Here is a 21,665-nt window from a genome sequence, read left to right on the forward strand (position 1 = left end):
AATGTATAGTAGACACTTAATAACTTTTTTTGGTTCATGATGAATAAATGAATTGTCAAATGTGACTTTTTAGTAGTTATGAACTTAATGCCTACAAATCCATACTTTAAAGAGTTTTGTTTTATCACTCTATATGTGAATATATATATTATATACATACATTCATTTAAAATTATAAAACAGAAATAGTTTAATTTTTTTATTAAGAGGGAGGAAAATTGGCTCTTTTTTGACTTTATACTATAGAAACTGATGTTCACATAATAGACATTTTCCCTATATGCTTGTAGTTGTATGTTAATTAAATATTTTTTCATTAATTTTTTTATTAAATCATAGCTGTGTACATTAATGCAACCATGGGGTACAATGTGCTGGTTTTATATACAATTTGAAATATTTTCATCAAACTGGTTAAAATAGCCTTCATGGCATTTTCTTAGTTATTGTGTTAGGACATTTATATTCTACATTTAGTAAGTTTCACATGTACCCTTGTAAGATGTACCATAGGTGTGGTCCCACCAATTACCCTCCCTCGACCCATTCTTTTACTTTGGGATTTTTGCATTTTGGGTTTTATGAATTCTCTGAATTTTTGATCTATATTGCATGATACTTTGCATCTTATTTCTAATGTGATTATATCTGCTGTTTTCCAGGTTGTGTGATAGCTGAGCTTTTCACAGAAGGTGTACCATTATTTGATCTCTCTCAACTTCTGGCTTACAGAAATGGACATTTTTTCCCTGAACAAGTGCTAAATAAAATTGAAGATCGCAGCATCAGAGAACTGGTAACTATGTTACAAATCTTAGCCATAAAGTTTTAAATAGGATTGTTTCCACATTCCAGCTTTCTGGAATGTTCAAATTTGAAATAAAGCAGTAAAGCACCATAAACTAATACAAACAGCCTATTACTTTCTTAGAAGAAAGGTACTACAGTAGAACCTCCATGGTTGACCACCTCCCTGCATTGACTACTCCGTATGTTGACCAGTTTGTTAGAGTCCTTTGAGTGGTCAACTTGCAGAGGGTCTTCTGTGTTTTTTTTCTCCTGAGTCACAAAATTAAAAATAAAAAATCTGTTTTTGCATTAAAATCTTCATCTATACATTGGACAGATTTGGAAGGAGGTATGGAAGTGTCTGGGTATTGGAGAGTTTGTCCTGAATGGAGCTTACTAGTAAGAAGTGAAGGAGGTGGACATCTAAAATGGAGACAGGAAACATCAACTTGAATTTAATTCAGCAATATAGGGCCATTTCATACAGAAGCATATGGCTTTGTATACTGATAGAATCACATGTTAGTGTAGCACAAGAGGTGTGAGGAATTCTGTGGGTCAAATTCACCTAAGCCATGTATCTATATGACTGTTTGAAGGCATCTTTTGTAAGTTACTCATATGGTAACTGATGCTTGTGATGATGTCTCTGACCCATAGAAAAGATTATGGTATATTTAGAATATTAGAATATTTTTTAATAAGATAGGGGCATATATAATAATTTTAATTTCTCTAAAAAAATGGAAAATACTAAGGAATGAGATGCTTCAGAGGAAGCCAGTTTATCTCAGGTCCAGTGAACAGTGGCCTGGATTAAGAGTTGGTAACCCTGATGTTCAATTTTGGGGTATGGCACTTACTTGTATGTTACTTTGGTTAAGTAACTTCATGTTTTTGAGCCTGCCCTTTTTTAACTATGAAAGGACTGAATTTGCTTAATCTTTAAGGCTTAATCCAAATCTAAAAGTAATTCTATTAGTTTACCTTCTTTGTAGTACATTTGATTCCCTCAAGTTTAATTCTGGATTCTTTTTTAGAATATAGACAGAAATGTCAAATCACTAGATACATTTTTATGACATTTTATGTATTTAAATAATGACTGATAATACTATGATTACCCAGGAAAGACTGAACTATGTTTTGTATTCTAAAAAAACTTACTCTCCTAGGATACTATGCATAGGATAAATTCAAATTAGGTTTATAGTTTGTATTATTTGCGGAATTTAATGCCTTTTTTGCATTACTTTAAAAGTTTAAGCCACTGATGTCCCTTATGATTAGATGTTGAAGTTATACCTAAACCATGTATGCCTTTGGACTGTGGCAGTAAAGTAATCTAAACCATAGCTCTTAACCTGGGATATATAAATGGATTTCAGGAGTGTTTTGATTCCTTCTAGAATTGTGAGTAATTTTATATGCAAAGTATACATTTTCCTTTGGAGGCAACTGTCCATTTCTTTCCTCAAGTTTTTAGTGGTATCTTTGGCTCAGAAAAATTTATGAGGATTCTTGAGTTGTGGGGCCCAATACATTGTATTATTTTCCTGTCTTAAATAAATGAGGATTACTGAACCAGAATATAACCTCCTCTTTATGTGTTAGGGTCATCTGTAATACATTTGTATGTAATTTCTTATTGTGTTCTAGGATGATAGAGTCACATGGCATTTAGTAGTCAGGTTCTGAAAGTAGTTTGTCAGGTGAACTTTGAGAATCTAGTTAGAATTATCTTGAAAATCCTTTAAATCATGTGTAGATTGCCCTTGTAGCTTTCATATGGTTTAGTTTTCTGTTGTCAAATTTATCTTTATTCCCTTTCTTTCCTTGCTATAGGTAACTCAAATGATTAACCGTGAGCCAGATAAACGTTTAGAGGCAGAAGATTACTTAAAGCAGCAGCGTGGCAATGCCTTTCCTGAAATATTTTATACTTTTCTTCAGCCCTACATGGCCCAGTTTGCCAAGGAGACATTTCTGTCTGCAGATGAGCGTATTCTGGTTATCCGGAAGGATTTGGGCAACATTATTCACAATCTCTGTGGACATGAGCTGCCAGAAAAAACAGAAGGAGAGCCTAAGGAAAATGGGCTGGTTATCTTGGTGTCTGTTATAACCTCCTGCCTACAGACTCTCAAATACTGTGATTCCAAGCTTGCTGCTTTGGAACTTATTCTCCATTTGGCCCCAAGATTAAGTGTAGAGATCCTTTTGGACCGTATTACTCCTTATCTTTTGCATTTCAGCAATGACTCTGTTCCTAGAGTGAGGGCTGAAGCCTTGAGGACGTTGACCAAAATCCTTGCTCTTGTCAAAGAGGTTCCTCGCAATGATATCAATATTTATCCAGAATACATTCTGCCAGGCATAGCCCATTTAGCCCAAGATGATGCTACTATTGTTAGACTAGCCTATGCTGGTAAGAATCCAAATAATAGCTTCTTAGATATTTTTTTAAGTTAGTAACTATAATACCTTTTATTTTTCTGATTTCTTTGGGAATTCCAAGTGTGAACTTTGCTCCTTGAACTATTTGTGTTCATTTTAATAATATTTATAGCTAATCTATTCCTGGGAATTAACTTTTGTGTATTCTCTCATTTTTAAAATTATCAGAATTGTCACATGAAAGTAAGCATGTAATACAGAATTTTGTGTTTTTACTGGGACTATTACATTTAAATTGGAATAAGACTAATGTTTACAAGCACGCACTTCTGATCTATTGTCCTTAGGCCTTTATAAAGTTTCTCTGAACAAATACACTTTTTTGTCAATTTTATGATACTACATTTTTATTGCTATTGGAAAGATTAATTTTGCTGGGTAATTTGGTGTTGAAAGAACTCAGTACTTTTTTTTTTTTTTTTTTAGAGAGTCTCACTCTGTTGCCTGGGCTAAAGTGCCATGGCATCATCCTAGCTCACAGCAACCTCAAACTCTTGGGTTCAAGTAATCCTGCTTCAGTCTACTGAGTAGATGGGACTACAGGTGCCCACCATGACACCTGGCTAATTTTATCTATTTTTGGTAGAAATTGGGTCTGTCTCTTGCTCAGGCTGGTCTTAAACTCATGAGCCCAACCGATGCTCCCACCTCCACCTCCCAAATGCTAGGATTGTGGCCATGAGCCAATGCACCCAGCCAGAACCTGGAATATTAATTTACTGAATTTTAAAATCCTTTTTCCACTTACTATACTGGTTAGAACATGTGGCTTTTTTGTGATGGAGGGAGGTGTGTTACACATACCTACTTGTAGGTATGCTTGTAATTTTCACTCAGAAAATTAAGTGTGCATATTTAATGTTTTTAGTTCCTCAAATTCTGAAAACTTATATTTGCTTAGAAAGTATCACTGGAACATTTATATAATTTCATAATTTATTTCCATGATGTAATTGGATGGAAATCAAGGACTGTGTTCTGAAGTCTTTGTAAATAGGAGATCATATATGTGTTGTGATGATATTGTCACTTTTTGGAAAGAAACTTGGTTAGTTTATTCATTTTATGATTTGATTTGCCTGTCATTATTTTAATGGAATGTGAAAAATGGTCTTCGAACTGTGGTCTTACCTCTAGGCACACCCACATGGTGTGGGTGAAAGTGAATGGTGTTTATTTATTAGTTTATTTTTCCTATACATTTATTTTTTATTTATGCTTATCTTTCTGCCTATTTATTTATGGTTTCTGGTTTTTATTACTATATATACATAAACTTCAGGCCTAGCCATCCAGGATTTCTTTAAAGTATATCAGAGTTTATCATTTATAACATGTTTATAATTCATTTGACAAATATAAATAATTGAACCAGATAAAATCAAGTAAAATGGAAGTTTATAGATTTTAAAAACGAGCTGTATCTTTCTTTAGCAGAATTTTATGACCTTAGTTTTTGGTCTGGTGTATCTTAAACTGTTCTCAATTGTGTTAAATAGATATGGTTCCGATGTGTTTGTGTCATAGTAACATATTGACATCCAGTTACTAGAGTAGTATCTGTAGCATAGATACTACTGCTATGTGTCAGGGCATTTACTGCTCTGGGTTATTGCAAGGTTTAATTAGTAAGATCTTACAGCTAACCCTTGTAAAAACCTTGAACAATAAATGCCATATTACTTTCATTTTCCAGGTAAAGAAATTTGGGTTAAGAGAGACTGAATAGCATGACCCAGATGTATCTGGCCTAATTCTCAGTTCTCAGAGCTGATCTAGACCTTGGTTTTGAAGCAATCCTGCTTTTCTTTGGCCTCCTGGGTCTTTATGGTCAGAGTCCATAATAACTCAGGCTCAGTGCCAGCGCCTTGGAGTGTTGCTTCTTCATGGCCCAGAACATGAAAAGGCAGCCTTTTAAAAAAAATAGAGCAAGAAGTCTTTTTGACCTCATATGGCTAATGTAATTAAAAACACATGTCAGTAATTATAAAAGTTTAAAGCTAACTTTTTTTCCCTTTACAGTAATTCTTTTTTATTTCAGAGATGCTCATATAGTTTTATATCTTGTGTAAAGCAAACTTTCAAGTGTGCTGTGGTTTATGGCTTGAATGGGGGAAATAAGTGTAGATTTACAGAGACTTTATAGGTGCCAGGCAAGCAAGAGACTTTTTTTTTTCTGTCTTTAAAAGGATGAGCAGGGATTATAGGATAGTAATATCTTGTTTATGTAGAGGTAAAATTTTGTTCTATTGAGAGCAATGTAGAGCTTGGCAGTGATGAGGAGGAGGACCTCAAGACGAAGACAATCACTGTATTTGATAGACTCAAACAGCTCACCTACAACAAAGTGCATTTTATTTTTTTTCTTTCTTTCTTCTTCTTCTTCTTTTTTTTTTTTTTGTTACTTTTTTGTCCTTGGTAGAGTGCTATGGTGCCCTAGCTCACAGCAACCTCAAACTCTTGGGGTAAAGCGATCTTTTTTGGCTCAGCCTCCTGAGTAGCAGGCACTACAGGCACCTGCTACAATGCCTGGCTATGGTTTCTGCTTTTAGTAGAGACTGAGTTTCGCTCTTGCTCAGTCTGGTTTCGAATTCCTAAGCTCAAGTGATCCTTCAACCTCAGCCTCCCAGAGTGCTAGGATTACAGATATGAGCTGCCATGCCCAGCCTGTAAGATGCATTTTGATTTCAGAGTTGTTAAAAGGCAAGGGAAAAGTGAGTCTTATTTTAAGTTTTCAGTTTAAGGTAGTGGAGTTTTATATTCACTGCTGTTCATTGCTAAGAAGGAAAAGAGTATAGTCTTTGGTTAATGTCATATATTAAGCCCGGAAGTGAGAGACAAGGAAGGATGTAGATACAAGAGTAAATGAAAAAGAAAGTATAAGTAAAATGCAGACATAATTGATAATAAATATTACAGCAGAAATATTAGAAGTAGGTATTTTGCAGTGGTGAGGAGTTTCAGACAGTCTTAGTATCAGAAGGAAAAAGGAGAAGGTTGAGCAAGTACAGAAGTGTGGCAAACAGTGTGACACTTTGGTCCACTAAGAACTTCAGAGTATCACTTATAAAGCAATCAACAGTGGTTTCTTTTTGAGGTAGCTGTGACTCGTGTAAAGAAACCGAGACTCAGATTGTTTAGACAGTCAGCTAATAAGTGGTAAGGTCAAGATTCAAGCCCAGTTCTGTGCGATTCCAAAGCCCAGCTATATCTATTATTTTAGTGTGAATGTTTCTATGTTAGTCTAATAAATCTGTCATTTGTCAAGATATTGTTTAAAGACTAAGTCTGTGCAGAAGAATTAAGCTATTTTTCATCAGTATATTTGGGTGCTATATTTTGGGTTATTTTTGTATTGTTTTTAAAAAGCTCATAAGAGGGCCCTTATCTAACAAATGCAATCAGTGTAACCTGGTTCTGTGTACCCTCAATACATCCCCAACAATAATAAAAAAGAAAATAGCAGTTGGGAAATAGTTGTAGATTATGAGATTAGCTACTAAAATCTGATTAGGTTAATCATTAAAAACAAAAGTCCTGCTTTCTTCCTTGGTTTTGTGACTGTTATGTATAGAGAGACTTGAGGAAAAGTTATAAACAGCACCAAGATTTAAGATCGTAATTTTCTCCCTCTTTATCTTATAGAAAATATAGCTTTGTTGGCGGAAACAGCTCTGAGATTCCTGGAATTAGTACAGCTAAAAAATCTCAATATGGAAAATGACCCCAATAGTGAAGAAATAGATGAAGTCACGCATCCAAATGGAAATTATGACACAGGTTGTACAATTTTCTCTTCCAGAATTCCCATTATTTGGAATGATTGCTACTGGTAACTTGTAAAACCTATCATTTATCATTTTCATGTAAGAGGCAGGAATACCAGATTTATAGTAGATAGGAAGGGTCCCTGGTGTCTGATTGCAGTATTGTCAAACACAGTTATCTAGCTGGAAAATGATCAGCTTGTTGCCATAGTTATTAAACTTAATTGTTTTTCAGCCAGAATTGATTTGTGAGAACAGTAAAGCTAGCTAAAGTATGTAATTCTCAAAAAGAAAAAACCTTTAGAAACATCACAGCTGAAGAATCTAACCTTTTCTCATGTGAGTATATTCTGAGTATCTAAATCATAGTGTTTTTATTTCATACTGTCTGTACTTTACATATCACCTTCCTCCTCCTTTACTCATAAAGGAACAGATGGGATGCTAGACACAGTGGGGTCAAAGTCCTTGTCTTAGGTTTGTTAGTATCCATACAGCTATTTGCAGGCTTTTGGTAAATGTTTGTAGAATGAAAAGTTGAGAAGTAAAATAATATACTCACTATAGTCCAAGATGTTTCTTAATTAATAAAACTAGAGAAGTCAAGTTTTTAGATTTTTATGCTGTGAATAGCTGTGACGGCTGTTACTAGTTAGAATGGCACCATTTTTAGGCTGCATACAGTGGAATAATTTTGAACTTATAGGAGGATAAACCAAGAAGGAAATCCTAGCTTGCTTTTTCATAGAATTACTTGGAAAATAATACTGTTCTATATTCTGTAACCATGTAATTGGAGCTTTTTAGGTAAAGAAATTAAATATTGGAACTTCTTGGGAGTTAATATAAAATTAATTTAAGGTTTTTCTTAAAGAGAGTACATAATTTTACACATTGGACCACTTGCCTTTTCCCTTGACAGTGTCTGGACAGTAGCCTCTGCCCTTATTTACTTAGTCAGTAAATAAGTGTTAAAACATTAGCCCTGCCTCAGTTATGAGCCTGCTCTTAGCCTAGCACTAGGGATATGGTGGTGAATAAGACAGGAACCATACTTTTAACTTTACTTTTTTTGTAAGAGAAAGACAGACAAGTAAATAAAGAAAATAAATACATATAAGGGGAGGGCGAGGAGGAGATACAGTCAGAGAAGAAGCCGGTGGCTAAATAGCTCATAAATGGAGCTGCTTAATTAGTGAGAGAGTAACCATGCAGTGGCCTCTGCTTGTTAGGCTCTTCTTCAGTTTATATCTCAGGTTCCCATCCTGCAGAGCTGTGAGTAGTGGAAAAAGCTTAGTGATTAAAGACCGGCCTTGGTGGCTTCTGTAATCATTCTGTTCCTCTGATGAGTAAAGAAAAAAGACTAGGACTAAAAGTATGGGGGGAAAAGTTGATCCTGTCCTTACTTTTCTCTCTTTTTTTTTAGAGCTCCAAGCCTTACATGAAATGGTCCAACAGAAAGTTGTTACTTTGCTAAGTGACCCTGAAAATATTGTAAAACAAACGTTAATGGAAAATGGAATAACACGGCTATGTGTGTTCTTCGGACGTCAGAAAGCCAACGATGTTTTGTTGTCCCATATGATCACTTTCCTAAATGATAAGAATGATTGGCATCTCCGTGGAGCTTTTTTTGATAGTATAGTTGGTATGTTTTTTGTTTGTGTTTAAGTTCATCTTTAAGATTTTGAATCATCCTCTCAAATAAGTATTTCTATGTCATCTGAAGGATAGGTAATGATAATACTAAATTTTATTAACAATTAAAGAGTTATTTCTGTTTTCATATGCTTTGGAATGGTGGAAGTATTTTAGCTGGTCCCTTGGTTCATCTATAATATGTCCATGTGAAAGAATACCATATAGTCATTAAAAACTACATTTTAAAAGAATAATGATCTGGGAAAATACCATGAAATGTTGTTAAAGTGGCTAAAGTAGGTAGCTGTGTAAAGGTAAGAGTGACAGAAATTATGTTTACAAACATGTTTATAAAACAAAAGTAAACATCACTTAGATTCAGAAAATAATAGTTAAAATATCATTATGGCTGAAAATCAGTCTACTTGTCAAGAAATGAAAACTATAGGTTTTGGGCGGCGCCTGTGGCTCAGTGAGTAGGGCACCGGCCCCATATGCCGAGGGTGGCGGGTTCGGACCCAGCCCTGGCCAAACTGCAACAGAAAAATAGCCGGGTGTTGTGGCGGGCACCTGTAGTCCCAGCTGCTCAGGAGGCTGAGGCAAGAGAATCGCGTAAGCCCAAGAGTTAGAGGTTGCTGTGAGCCGTGTGACGCCATGGCACTGTACCCGAGGGCGGTACCGTGAGACTCTGTCTCTACAAAAAAAAAAAAAAAAGAAAGAAAACTATAGGTTTTGGTTTGGTAAACTGAAACTTTGTGAAAGAACAGCTTTTTTGCTGTTCTTTCATTTTTCATTTTGTAATTCTTGATTTTAGAGCTTCTTTCAACAAGACAAAGAAGTTGTGTTTTACCTGCACAACTCCTATCCCATGACTGTATTGTGAATGGATTGACTCACATTTGATGAGGATTTAATAGTTTTCACTTTTGAATAACTAGTCCCTTTTCCCCTGAATGTACTGATCTTTCAGTGTTAGGTTTGATAAGTTATGAAATATTACATGCAAAATCTGTGTTGTTAGGCTTACATGTTAACCCCTTTTATATTCTTTCTCATGTGATTATAACACCTTACTTGTTAATCCAGAAGGTTTAATGACTATTCTATACATTGGAAAGCTTGGCTAGTATCCAGACTTTCTCAGGAGGTATCAGAAAGCTATAAGACTTTAGGTTTTGGTTCACGATAATCTAGGAAAGTAACTTCTATAAGGTTTGGTGTTGGATTTTTTTTCTAAAAAATAAAAAAAAAAAGAGAAACCTCTGTGGCAACAAGTTTGATATTTCTGTAAATGCTGTCATATAATGTTTTGGGAAAAAAGGGTATTTTCTACTTTGAAAAGCTTTGAAATTGACCATTTTCTTGCTTTGTTATGACTAGACGTTTGTATCTCTTCTTTAGACTTTTTTTTGTTTGTTCTTTGTTTGTTTGCATTAGTTCATTGATACATCTCAGTCTTGGATATAGGGCTGACTAGGGTCAGCTGACTCAGGTCTTGAATATGGTATTCTTTGCTTTGTATTTGTGTACCTTTTGTCTTTCTGGCTCTCTTCTCCCAAATCCTATTTTTATTTCTTTTCTTGGGAAAAGGTGGTAGTTTGAATTTCCTCCATCTGTTGAATAATTCATGTGTGTTTTGAAACATATCTTTATATTCTTTTTTCATTTCAAAATAATTTGTAATGATTTTGTTTGTAAAAGTAATATATACTTGCTGTAGAAATTTTGGAATATATAGAAACTAATAAGAAAACAGCCTCCATTCCTACTATCTACTCAGGTACAGCCACTATTAATGTTTTCTTACCATAACTCTTCCTCTTCTCTTTCCATCTCATTTCTCCCATTCTGTCACCTATGCTGATGGTTAAGAGCAGGCACTATGGAGTCAGACTGTTGAGTTGAAGTTGTCAGTTTGTCACTACTGCTTATGGTTCTTGGAATAATCATTTAATCTTTTGTTCCTTAGTTTGTCTGTAAAATGGGAATAACAGCAGTACCTATCTCACTGTTGTGAACATGGACTGAATTAACATAGGCAATAGTGCCTGGCATGTAGTACTGTGTATATATTATATTACTACTTAATTTTATTTCATTATTTCTTAAACTTTTATTTAGTAACATATTCTATGTATTTTCTGTCATCGAAAATTCTTGGAAACTATTAATTTAATAGATCTAAATTATTCCTTTATATAGTTTTGCCAAAATTATTTAATCCTTCTTTTGGATATTTCAACAATTTTCTTTTTTTTCTCTTATATAGGTAAACTTTTATATATTTGTTTAAATATATATAATGTATGTAAAATAAAATATGTGAATAGTTTCTGATTATTTTCTCAGAAATATAACATTTTGTTATAATTACTGGGTTAAAGAATATAAACGTATTTTTATTTTTATTCTTTTTAAGACAAAGTCTCACTTTGTCATCCTCAGTAAAGCGCCATGGTGTCACAGCTCACAGCAATCTCAAATGCTTGGGCTCAAGTGATTCTCTTGCCTCAGCTTCCCAAGTAGCTGGAACTACAGGTGCTGGCCACAACGCCTTGCCATTTTTATTTTTATTTATTTATTTATTTTTATTGTTAAACCATAGCCGTGTACGTTAGTGCAATCAAGGGGTACAATGTGCTGGTTTCATATATAACCTGAAATATTCTCATCAAACTGTTCAACATAGCCTTCATGGCATTTTCTTAGTTATTGTATGCAGACATTTGTATTCTGCATTTAGTAGGTTTCGCCTGTACCCATTCTAAGATGCACCATAGGTGTGGCCCCGCCAATTACCCTCCCTCCACACTAACCTCCCCCCTCCCTTCCCCTTCCTTGGCCCTTTCCTCATAGTTTTGTGCTATAGTTGGGTCATAGCCTTCATGTGAAAGCTATAATTTAGCTTCATAGTAGGGCCGAGTACATTGGATACTTTTTCTTCCATTCCTGAGATACTTTGCTAAGAAGAATATGTTCCAGCTCCATCCATGTAAACATGAAAGAGGTATAGTCTCCATCTTTCTTTAAGGCTACATAATATTCCGTGGTATACATGTATCACAGTTTGCTAGTCCATTGGTGGGTCGATGGGCACTTGGGCTTCTTCCATGACTTAGCAATTATGAATTGGGCTGCAATAAACATTCTGGTATAGCTGTCTTTGTTATATTGTGATTTTTGGTCTTCTGGGTATAAACCTAGTAAAGGAATTATAGGATCGAATGGCAGGTCTATTTTTAGGTCTCTAAGTATTCTCCAAACATCCTTCCAGAAGGAATGTATTAGTGTGCATTCCCACCAACAGTGTAGAAGTGTGCCCTTTTCTCCACATCCACGCCAACATCTCTGGTCTTGGGATTTTGTTATGTGGGCTACTTTTACTGGGGTTAGGTGATATCTCAAAGTAGTTTTGATTCGCATTTCTCTGATGATTAAGGATGATGAGCTTTTTTTCATGTGTTTGTAGACCGTGTGTCTGTCTTCTTTAGAGAACTTTCTCTTTAAGTCCTTTGCCCACCCTGAGATGGGATCATGTGTTCTTTTTTTGCTAATACGTTTGAGTTCTCTGTGGATTCTGGTAATTAGACCTTTATTGGAAACACAAACTGCAAATATTTTCTCCCTTTCTGAGGGCTGTCTGCTTGCTTTACTTACTATGTTCTTGGCTGTGCAGAAGCCTTTTAGTTTGATCAGGTCCCAGTAGTGTATTTTTGATAATGCTTCAGTTGCCTGGGGAGTCCTCCTCATAAAATATTCACCCAGGCCGATTCCTTCAAGAGTTTACCCTGCACTTTCTTCAAGTATTTTTATAGTTTCATGTCTTAAATTTAAATCTTTTATCCAGTGAGAGTCTATCTTAGTTAATGGCGAAAGGTGTGGGTCCAGTTTCAGTCTTTAACAGATCACCAGCCAGTTTACCCAGCACCACTGGTTAAATACGGAATCTTTGCCCCACTGAATGTTTTTAATTGGCTTGTCAAAGATCAAATAATGGTAAGTAGCTGGATTCATCTCTTGGTTCTCTATTCTGTCCAGACATCTACTTCTCTGTTTTTGTGCCAGTACCATGCTGTTTTGATCACTATGGATTTATAATACAGTCTCAGGTCTGGTAGCATGATTCCTCCTGCTGTGTTTTTTTATTGCTGAGTAATGTTTTGGCTATTCAAGGTTTTAAAATGAAGTATTATTTTTTCAAGATCTTTAAAATATGACAATGGAGCTTTAATAGGAATTGCATTAAAATTATATATTGCTTTGGGTAGTATAGACATTTTAACAATGTTGATTCTTCCCAGCCATGAGCATGGTATGTTTTCCATTTGTTAACATCTTCAGCTATTTCTTTTCTTAATGTTTCATAGTTCTCTCTTTGTAGAGATCTTTAACATCCTTTGTTAGGTATACTCCCAAATATTTCATCTTCTTTGGCACTACTGTGAAAGGAATAGAGTCCTTGACTGTTTTTTCGGCTTGGTTATTGTTGGTATATATAAAGGCTACAGATTTATGGGTGTTGATTTTGTAGCCTGAGACATTGCTGTATTCCTTGATCACTTCTAAAAGTTTTGTAGTAGAATCCCTAGTGTTTTCCAGATATACGATCATATCATCTGCGAAGACTGAAAGTTTGATCTCTTCTGACCCTATGTGGATACCCTTGATCGCCTTTTCTTCCCTAATTGCAATGGCTAAAACTTCCATTGCAATGTTAAAGAGCAATGGAGACAATGGGCAACCTTGCCTGGTTCCTGATCTAAGTGGAAATGATTCCAATTTAACTCCGTTCAATACGATATTGGCTGTGGATTTGCTGTAGATGGCCTCTATTAGTTTAAGAAATGTCCGTTCTATACCAATTTTCTTAAGTGTTCTGATCATGAAAGGATGCTGGATATTGTCAAAAGCTTTTTCTGCATCTACTGAAAGAATCATATGGTCCTTATTTTTTAGTTTATTTATGTGCTGAATTACATTTATAGATTTACGTATATTGAACCAGCCTTGAGACCCTGGGATAAATCCCACTTGGTCATGGTGTATAATTATTTTGATGTGTTGTTGGATTCTGTTTGTTAGGATGTTATTGAGTATTTTTGCATCAATATTCATTAGTGATATTTGTCTATAATTTTCTTTTCTTGTTGGGTGTTTCCCTGGTTTGGGGATCAAGGTGATGTTTGCTTCATAGAATGTGTTGGGTAATATTCCTTCCTTTTCTATATTTTGGAAGAGGTTTAATAATATAGGTACTAGTTCTTCTTTAAAGGTTTGGTAGAATTCTGACGTAAAGCCATCTGGTCCTGGGCTTTTCTTTTTAGGGAGATTTTGTATAGTTGATGCTATTTCAGAACTTGATATAGGCCTGTTCAACATTTCCACTTCGTTCTGGCTAAGTCTTGGTAGGTGGCAGACTTCCAGGTATTGGTTGATTTCTTGCATATTTTCATATTTCTGAGAATAGAGTTTCTTATAGTATTTGTTAAGGATTGTTTGAATTTCTGAGCGGTCTGTTATTTCATCGTTGTCATTTCTGATTGATGAAATTAGGGATTTTACTCTTTATTTCCTGCTTAGGTTGGCCAAAGGTTTATCTATTTTATTGACCTTTTCAAAAAACCAACTTTTGGATTTATTGATCTGTTGTATAATTCTTTTGTTTTCAATTTCATTTAATTATGTTCTGATTCTGGTTATTTCTTTTCTTCTGCTGGGTTTGAGGTTGGAATGCTCTTCCTTCTCCAGTTGCTTGAGATGTCCCATTAAGTTATTAACTTCCTCTCTTTCCATTTTCATGAGGATATAAACTTGGTGGTATAAACAGTGGTATAAACTTCCCTCTTAGGACTACCTTTGCAGTATCCCACAGGTTCTGATAATTCGTGTCTTCATTGTTGTTTTGTTCCAAAAATTTGGTGATTTCCTTCTTAATCCCATCTATCCTTCAGCATAAGGTTGTTTTGCTTCCATGTTTTTGTATGGGTATGCAGATTCCTGTTGTCATTGAGTTCAACTTTTATTCCATGATGGTCTGAGAAGATGCAGGGAATAATATCTAATTTTTTTACACTTGATCTTAGCCAAAAGGCCAAGAAGCGATAATATCTAATTGTTTTTAATTTTCTGAGGTTAGATTTGTGGCCTAGGATGTGGTCGATTTTGGAGTATGTTCCGTGGGCTGATGAGAAAAATGTGTATTCAGTTTTTTGGGGATGAAATGTTCTGTAGATGTCTGTTAAGTCCAGATGTTGAATGATTAAGTTTAAATCTAAAATTTCTTTGCTTAGCTTCTTTTTGGAGGATCTATCCAGCACTGCTAAAGGGGTGTTAAAATCTCCAACTACTATGGAACTAGAGGAAATCAAGTTGCTCATGTCTGTTAGAGTTTATCTTATAAATTGAGGTGTGTTCTGGGTGGGTGCATAAATATTAATAATTGAAATCTCATTATATTGAGTATTACCTTTAACAAATATGAAGTGTCCATCCTTATCCTTCCTTATTTTGGTTCTCACATTAATTGAGAATATTGATAAGCCTTTCGAGAGTCCTGTGGACATTTTTAATCCTTTTGTAACTGTGGAAGTTGGTATTTGATCAATGTTTTCTGGGTGGGTTTACTTTTGTGGTGGAGGATTACACTGGTCTTTATGGAGGATAGGTATGAGAATATCCTGGAGAGCTGGTTTAGTTATGGCAAATTTCTTCAACATGTGAATGTCATTGAAGTATTTAATTTCTCTGTCATAAATGAAACTCAGTTTAGCTGGGTACAGGATCCTGGGTTGAAAGTTATTTTGTTTTACTCCTAATACAAAAGTCGATGACCATGCTCTTCTAGCTTGAAAGGTTTCAGCAGAGAGATCTGCGATTTTTGATTAGTGTCTTCAAGTAATTGTTAAATATCTCTAAATAATATTTTCATATTACTTTTTTTAGAATTATCAACTTTATGCTTTATCTCTTGACTTTTTGCTATGCCAGATGAAGATTTATCTCATAACTATGTCTTGATCTATCTTCCCTTCAAAGTTTTTGAAATCTTGATTATTATGTTCAGTGGTTTAATTTATAGTTCATTGTTTTTATAGCTTTAATGATGTCTATTTCTTATTGCTCTGCCATTGATTTGCACTGTAACATTAAGGCCTCTCTTTCTATATCTACCTTTCTTATTCTTTGGTTAGTTGAGAATTCAGTTTATTATGACTGTGATCAGAGAGAAAAGCTGTATTTCTTCTTCACCTTATCTGTAATATTTACATTCTTTCTTATCAGTATTACTTGTTGCTTGGAATCTACTCCATTTTTTTCTTGCGATGTTCTTAAAATTTATTAGCTTTTAGCTCTAATTTGGGCTAACTGATTTCTAGATTTTTGCCAGCTGTTATTCTTATCCCCCTTGAATTCTTTGGTTAAAACTGTCATTTGTACTTTCTACATTTCCCTTTTTATTTTGCTGGTTTTTAAGTTTTTAAGAGACTTTCTTAAAAAGGATTGCATGGGGAGGTAACCTTTACAGTCCTTGGGTATCTTGAATGACTTATTTCTGTTTTCTTACTTAATTGACTGAGTATAGAATTCCTTTCATGACTTTGAAGGTCTTCTCATCTTCTAGCCTCCATTGTTGCTGAAGATCATCTGATGCCAATCTAATTCTTTTTCCTTTTTAGGAGACCTGTATTTTCATTTTTGTAAGTTCTTTGGATCTTTGCTTTTCTGTGGTGTCTCATAATTTTTTGATTTATTATGCTGGAGTAGTAAGTGCAATGTGCTTTATTGGATTATCAATCAATATGCTTGGCTTTCATTTAATTTTTTTGTTTTACTTAGAGATAAACACGTATGTACTTTCAAAATTGAATAATCGTGTAACGTTGCTTTTCATTTTCAGGTGTTGCTACTTATGTTGGCTGGCAAAGCTCCTCAATTCTCAAGCCTCTGCTACAACAAGGTCTTAGTGATGCTGAGGAATTTGTTATTGTGAAAGCTCTTAATGCCCTTACTTGTATGTGCCAGTTAGGGCTGCTGCAAAAACCCCATGTCTATGAGTTTGCCAGTGATATTGGTAAGTTTCTGTTTCTCCAAATTAGAATGGGAAAATTAGGGGATGAGAAGAACGTTATTAACATTTCTAGGTAATATACAGTAAGAATTGTAGCCTTATTCTTCTTACTGTTAATTGTGTGGGTGTGCTTATACTATTATGTGCATATGGGCATGCTTCTGGGTATGGTTCTCCAGCCCAGGTTGGGAAGTATCACTTCGTTTTTGTCATCCTTGAGAAAAAATAATTTTTTTTAACATGTATATAAAGCCTTGACTGGTCTGAAGATTAAACTTATTTTTAGATACTTGACCACTACTCAAGTTGAAAATTGGATGTGAAGGATTATCTATGACATTTGTCATTGCATTGATTGCCAGTTACAAATTCCTAATATTGTAGTTACCAGTGTTAGTGATTTTATGAACTACCAAAGGAAAGAATTACTTGACCTTGATAGTACTCATTCTTTCTCTCAGACTTTTTAAAAATGCAGAATAAGAGCAAATGAATTTGGCAGATTCTAAAATTAAGAATATCTCAAACTTTTAATTTTATTATTGCTTCATTTTAACAAAGGAAGCAAGGTAACATTTCCAGTTGGCTCTGTATTGGGAGGATATAAAATTTTGGAAATTGTCTTTTTGGATAAAATACCTAATTGCTACTAAGTGCTTTGCAAAGGAAAATTAATAGAAAGTTGAAATTGGTTAGACTTGAATAATCGATTTTCCTGGAGGCAATCCTCAGAGAAAAAAGATGGGGAGTTATTTATTTTGATAGTTGTGAAACTATATGGTAGATAATAGAGATTAAAAAAAATTCTGTAAAATTTTTAGGCATGAATATAGATTTTTTAAAAATTGTAGAAATTAAAAAGCATATGTAGATTTTTTATTTTGCACTCTAATATCTAGAATTGTTCTTTTGGTTTATAATTTTAATTTGGTTTGAATTTTTCAATGATTATGTTGAAAGTAATCACAAATTTGGTAGAAAATTTTTGGATATTGACAACATAATCATAATAAGACTCTTTCTTAGAAATTTTTTTTAAATTTCAGATTAACATGAGGGTACAAATGATTAGGTTACATTGTTTGCATTGGTTAGGTAAAGTCAAAGTTGCAGTTGAGCCTTTCAGCTAGGTAGTGTGCCATTATACCCTTACATTGTGCCTGTTAGGTGAGAGAGCACGCCAATCTTCCTCCCTTCTCCCCTCTCTGCGCCCCCCACTTGAATTTAATTGTGTTTTTCTCTTGTGTGTGTGTGTAGTTGTTACTTAGAAATGTTTTGATTGTTTGAATAAGCTTCAGGGTGCTAAACTTTGAGGGATTCATTATCTCTGAGTTTTTGCCATTTTTTAAAAGAAGCTAGTGACTTAGGAACCCAAAGTGATCAATACTATAATAAAATAAAATATATTAGGGTGTTTTTGAATTTCTGGCCCTGTGTACTATAAGGCAGTAATAGAAAGCAGCCATTCTCATAATTTGTAAGGAGAAAACGTATTATCTTTACATGCACATCTTGCTACCTGGACTGTTTTCCTGTTTTAATTTTTGTGAATTCTTACATTAGTGTTTTCTTTCTCTCCTGTGAAAATGGCCCTACCTCCCAGATTGAGTTGTTCTTATTTTGGACTTTGGTCTTTATTTTAATAAACCTGTGCATGTGTGTATTTTTCTGTTATAATTTTACATAATACATTTCTTCTGTTGCTTGGTTATTTGGAAATTATTTTTGAAATTTAATATATCTTGTAATTAGCCTTTTATTTATTTAAAAGATGGATGTCCATCAGTTTTAAAGCAAAAATCATCATAAAGGTATTTTTGACCCCTGCACTCAAAGTTTACAGAGCTTTTCCTGGATCTGGCTATTTCTTGTTATTGCTATATGGGATACTCATATATAAAGGGAGCCAAAAGAATGTATATACATTTTAAGAAAGAAAGGGCTAAGCATGGTGGGCTTATGCCTGTAATTCTAGCACTCTGGGAGGGCAAGGTGGGTGGATTGCTTGAACTTAGGAGTTCAAGGCCAACCTGAGCCAGAGTGAGATGCTGTCTCTTAAAGTAGTGGGGTGTTGTGGTGGGTGCCTTAGTCCCTGCTGCTTGGGAAGCTGAGGCAAGAGAATCGCTTGAGCCCAAGAGTTTGAGGTTGCTGTGAGCTATGCCATGGCACTCCACCAAGTGTGACAAAGTGAAAGTGTCTCAAAAAAAAAAAAAAGAAAAAAAAATCTGTATTAAAATAATAATACTTAGGTCATATTTTACTTCTGCAATTTACAAGAGGTGCTAAAACATGACTTGTGTTCATCTTTTGTTACTGTTATTTATTATAACAATTTTATATAACTTTTTATAACTTAAATGATAAACTGTATAAGTCTCTGTTCTGTCTTTAAATTGTGTGTAGTCTATTGTGATCCTGTGGCTTTCTACTGATGTTTGTGCATTTGAAGAAATAGTTACCTTTTCTAGTCTTTGCAGTCTAGCTTAAGTAGAGAAAGCTCTTTAACAGTCAGCCCATCTAGAGATTTTGGGTGGCCCATCTGGTGGGGTTTAGTTAGCTGGTGGCTGGCCTGGAGTGTGTGACTGTAAGGACATGGAGGCTACACCAATGTAGGTAGGCTGAGGGCCTGGGTTTTACTGATTTACTGATTTGGGCCTGTGGCAAAGTTGGGTACTCACTTAATCTTCTCCCCCCACTTGGGAAGAGGACTTGTTATGGGTTTGCAAGCCTGGCACCTGGTTCCAGAAGATGTGGCCCTATCCATGGAGTTGGGCTTGAAACCTTAGTTCACTGGGGCCACCCTTGATCCTGGATTCATAACAGCCAGCCTGTGATGGGATTCATTGGTGCGGGCTTGCTGACTTTGTTAATGAGAGTGAGCCTGGAGCCTGTGGATTCTGGCCTGAAACTTGGGTGTGTGGGAGCTGATGTGGTGCTAGGGCAAGCCTTGAGCCTGAGTCTGCAGGAGCCTGCTTGGCTCCAGGTTAGGCCTGGTGCCTGGTCTGTGGGGATAGGCCTGGTCCTTGATGCAAGGGCCCATTAGGATGTGTCTAGAGCCTGAGTCCATAGGCATGAGTCTACAGTGCTCAGGTGGGTGCCGTAGTCTACTGGGGTGGGCTTGAACCCTGGGTCCTCTCAAGCCTATGTCCTCTAGGGTCAACTGGACTCTGGGGCTGGTCTAGAGGCTGAGTCTGCAGGGACAGGTCTGGGTCCTGGGTCCATGGTGGCTGGCCTGGAGTGTGTGACTCTAAGGACATGGAGGCTACGTCAATGTAGGTAGGCTGAGGGCCTGGGTTTTACTGATTTACTGATTTGGGCCTGTGGCAAAGTTGGGTACTCACTTAATCTTCTCCCCCCACTTGGGAAGAAGGTATTGCTCTGCCCTGTGCTGCCCAGGCTCATTGGCTGTTTATGTGTTTATGTGGATAATTTGAAACTATCCTTCCTACCTGTTAAAAGTGGCTTTTCTTATTTTTCTGCTATACCTAAGTATGCTAACCTTTCTTCTGGACTCCCTACCTCTTATAATGATATTTTCATGTGTGGATAGTTGTTAAAATTGATTTCACTACAAGGGATTGAATACTGAAATGTCCTGTTTTGCCATCTTTCTGATATCACTGTTTGTTGTAGTGATTTTTAAAGGTGGTGGTGGTGGTTTTGAAGGTTATCATGATTTCCTTGGGAACCTTTTAAAAAACTACACACTTGGCCAGGTCCAACGGCTCATGCCTGTAATCATAGCACTCTGGGAGGCCAAGGTGGGTGGATTGCTTGAACTCAGGAGTTTGACACAGCCTGAGCAAAAGCGAGACTCCCATCTCTACTAAAAATAGAAAAAAACTAGCTGGGTGTCGTGGCAGGTGCCTGTAGTCCCAGTTACTGAGGAGACTGAGGCAGGAGGATCACTTTAGTCCAAGAGTTTGAGGTTGCTATGAGCTATGTTGACATTATGGCACTCTAACTCAGGATGACAGAGGGAGATTTTTGTCTAAAACAAACAAACAAACAAAAAAACCCCAAAAAACTATACTCTTACCATTTAGATATTATGAATACTTCTCTCATGCTTGTCAATTCAATAATTTGAATGCATTAAATAGAGAAAAGACTGAATATGCTGTTTTATTTATCATTCTTTTGCTCCAGGCTCCTTATTTTTGGAGTATTTATTTCGGTGCTTTATTTCGGTCAGCTACTTATTGATACAATAATATTGTAGCAACCACAAAATCTCAGTAATTATTTCAATAAATTTCTCCTCATGCGTCTGCAGGTTGTATGGGTGGTTCTGCTTCTGGCTGTGCGTCTTCAGATTGTCTGTGGTGACTGTGATTCATCTGTCTCACTCTGGGGCCCTGGTTGTAGGGGCAGCAGCTACCTACGTTATGTTCTTCTCATGGTGACGACAGAAACATGGGGTAAACCTACTTATGCAGCTCATTTCAAGTTTCTGTTGCATTACCTTTGCTAATACTCATTGGCCCAAGCAAGTAATGTGACCGAGAGAAAGGCAGGGAGCACAGAAGTATTTGTCATGTATCATAAGGACTTGCAGAGTATGTGTGAGTGTGGTTATGTAATGCAGGAAAGTTAAGAATTGGGGCAAATAATTCAGTATAACACAGTTCACAGCTCCTGTTAAGCCACTGTGGGTTTAGCTACTTTCTGAAGTTTAGTCAGTGTTTTTTCAATCCTCATTTTCTCTCTTGTCAAAGGGAAATAAATATACCATTCCTCCCTTGTTAGATGGACCAGAAGCTCAGGGTGTTCATGAAATGACCAGAACTTTTTTTGTGTATGAATAGAAGAGCTGGAAATGTGAGAACTTTGGGAGAGAGATTTTGAACACCTTTTGTCTCCTTCTCCTTTAAATATACATGTATTATTTGCATAACATCCCTGAATGCTAGTATCTTTAAATGCTCAGAGCTAATACAAAT

The 21,665-nt window shown here is 35.7% G+C and overlaps 1 protein-coding gene across 7 annotated transcripts in view; it reads left to right on the forward strand.

Annotated features, from left to right (window-relative positions):
* Window positions 1-21,665, forward strand: part of PIK3R4 (phosphoinositide-3-kinase regulatory subunit 4) — an 81,757-nt gene that overhangs the window by 24,886 nt on the left and 35,206 nt on the right. For all 7 annotated transcript variants that reach the window (XR_008381756.1, XM_053599898.1, XM_053599896.1 and 4 more), the window contains exons 3-7: window positions 663-796; window positions 2,635-3,217; window positions 6,892-7,026; window positions 8,440-8,661; window positions 16,552-16,725. Coding sequence is in view for 6 of the 7 variants with exons in the window: in XM_053599898.1 (XP_053455873.1) it covers window positions 663-796; window positions 2,635-3,217; window positions 6,892-7,026; window positions 8,440-8,661; window positions 16,552-16,725 (1,248 nt within the window). In the remaining variant the exon portion in view is untranslated. The remainder of the gene's footprint in view (window positions 1-662; window positions 797-2,634; window positions 3,218-6,891; window positions 7,027-8,439; window positions 8,662-16,551; window positions 16,726-21,665) is intronic.

The sequence above is a fragment of the Nycticebus coucang genome, chromosome 8, assembly GCF_027406575.1.
Source record: "Nycticebus coucang isolate mNycCou1 chromosome 8, mNycCou1.pri, whole genome shotgun sequence".
Lineage (NCBI taxonomy): Eukaryota > Metazoa > Chordata > Mammalia > Primates > Lorisidae > Nycticebus > Nycticebus coucang.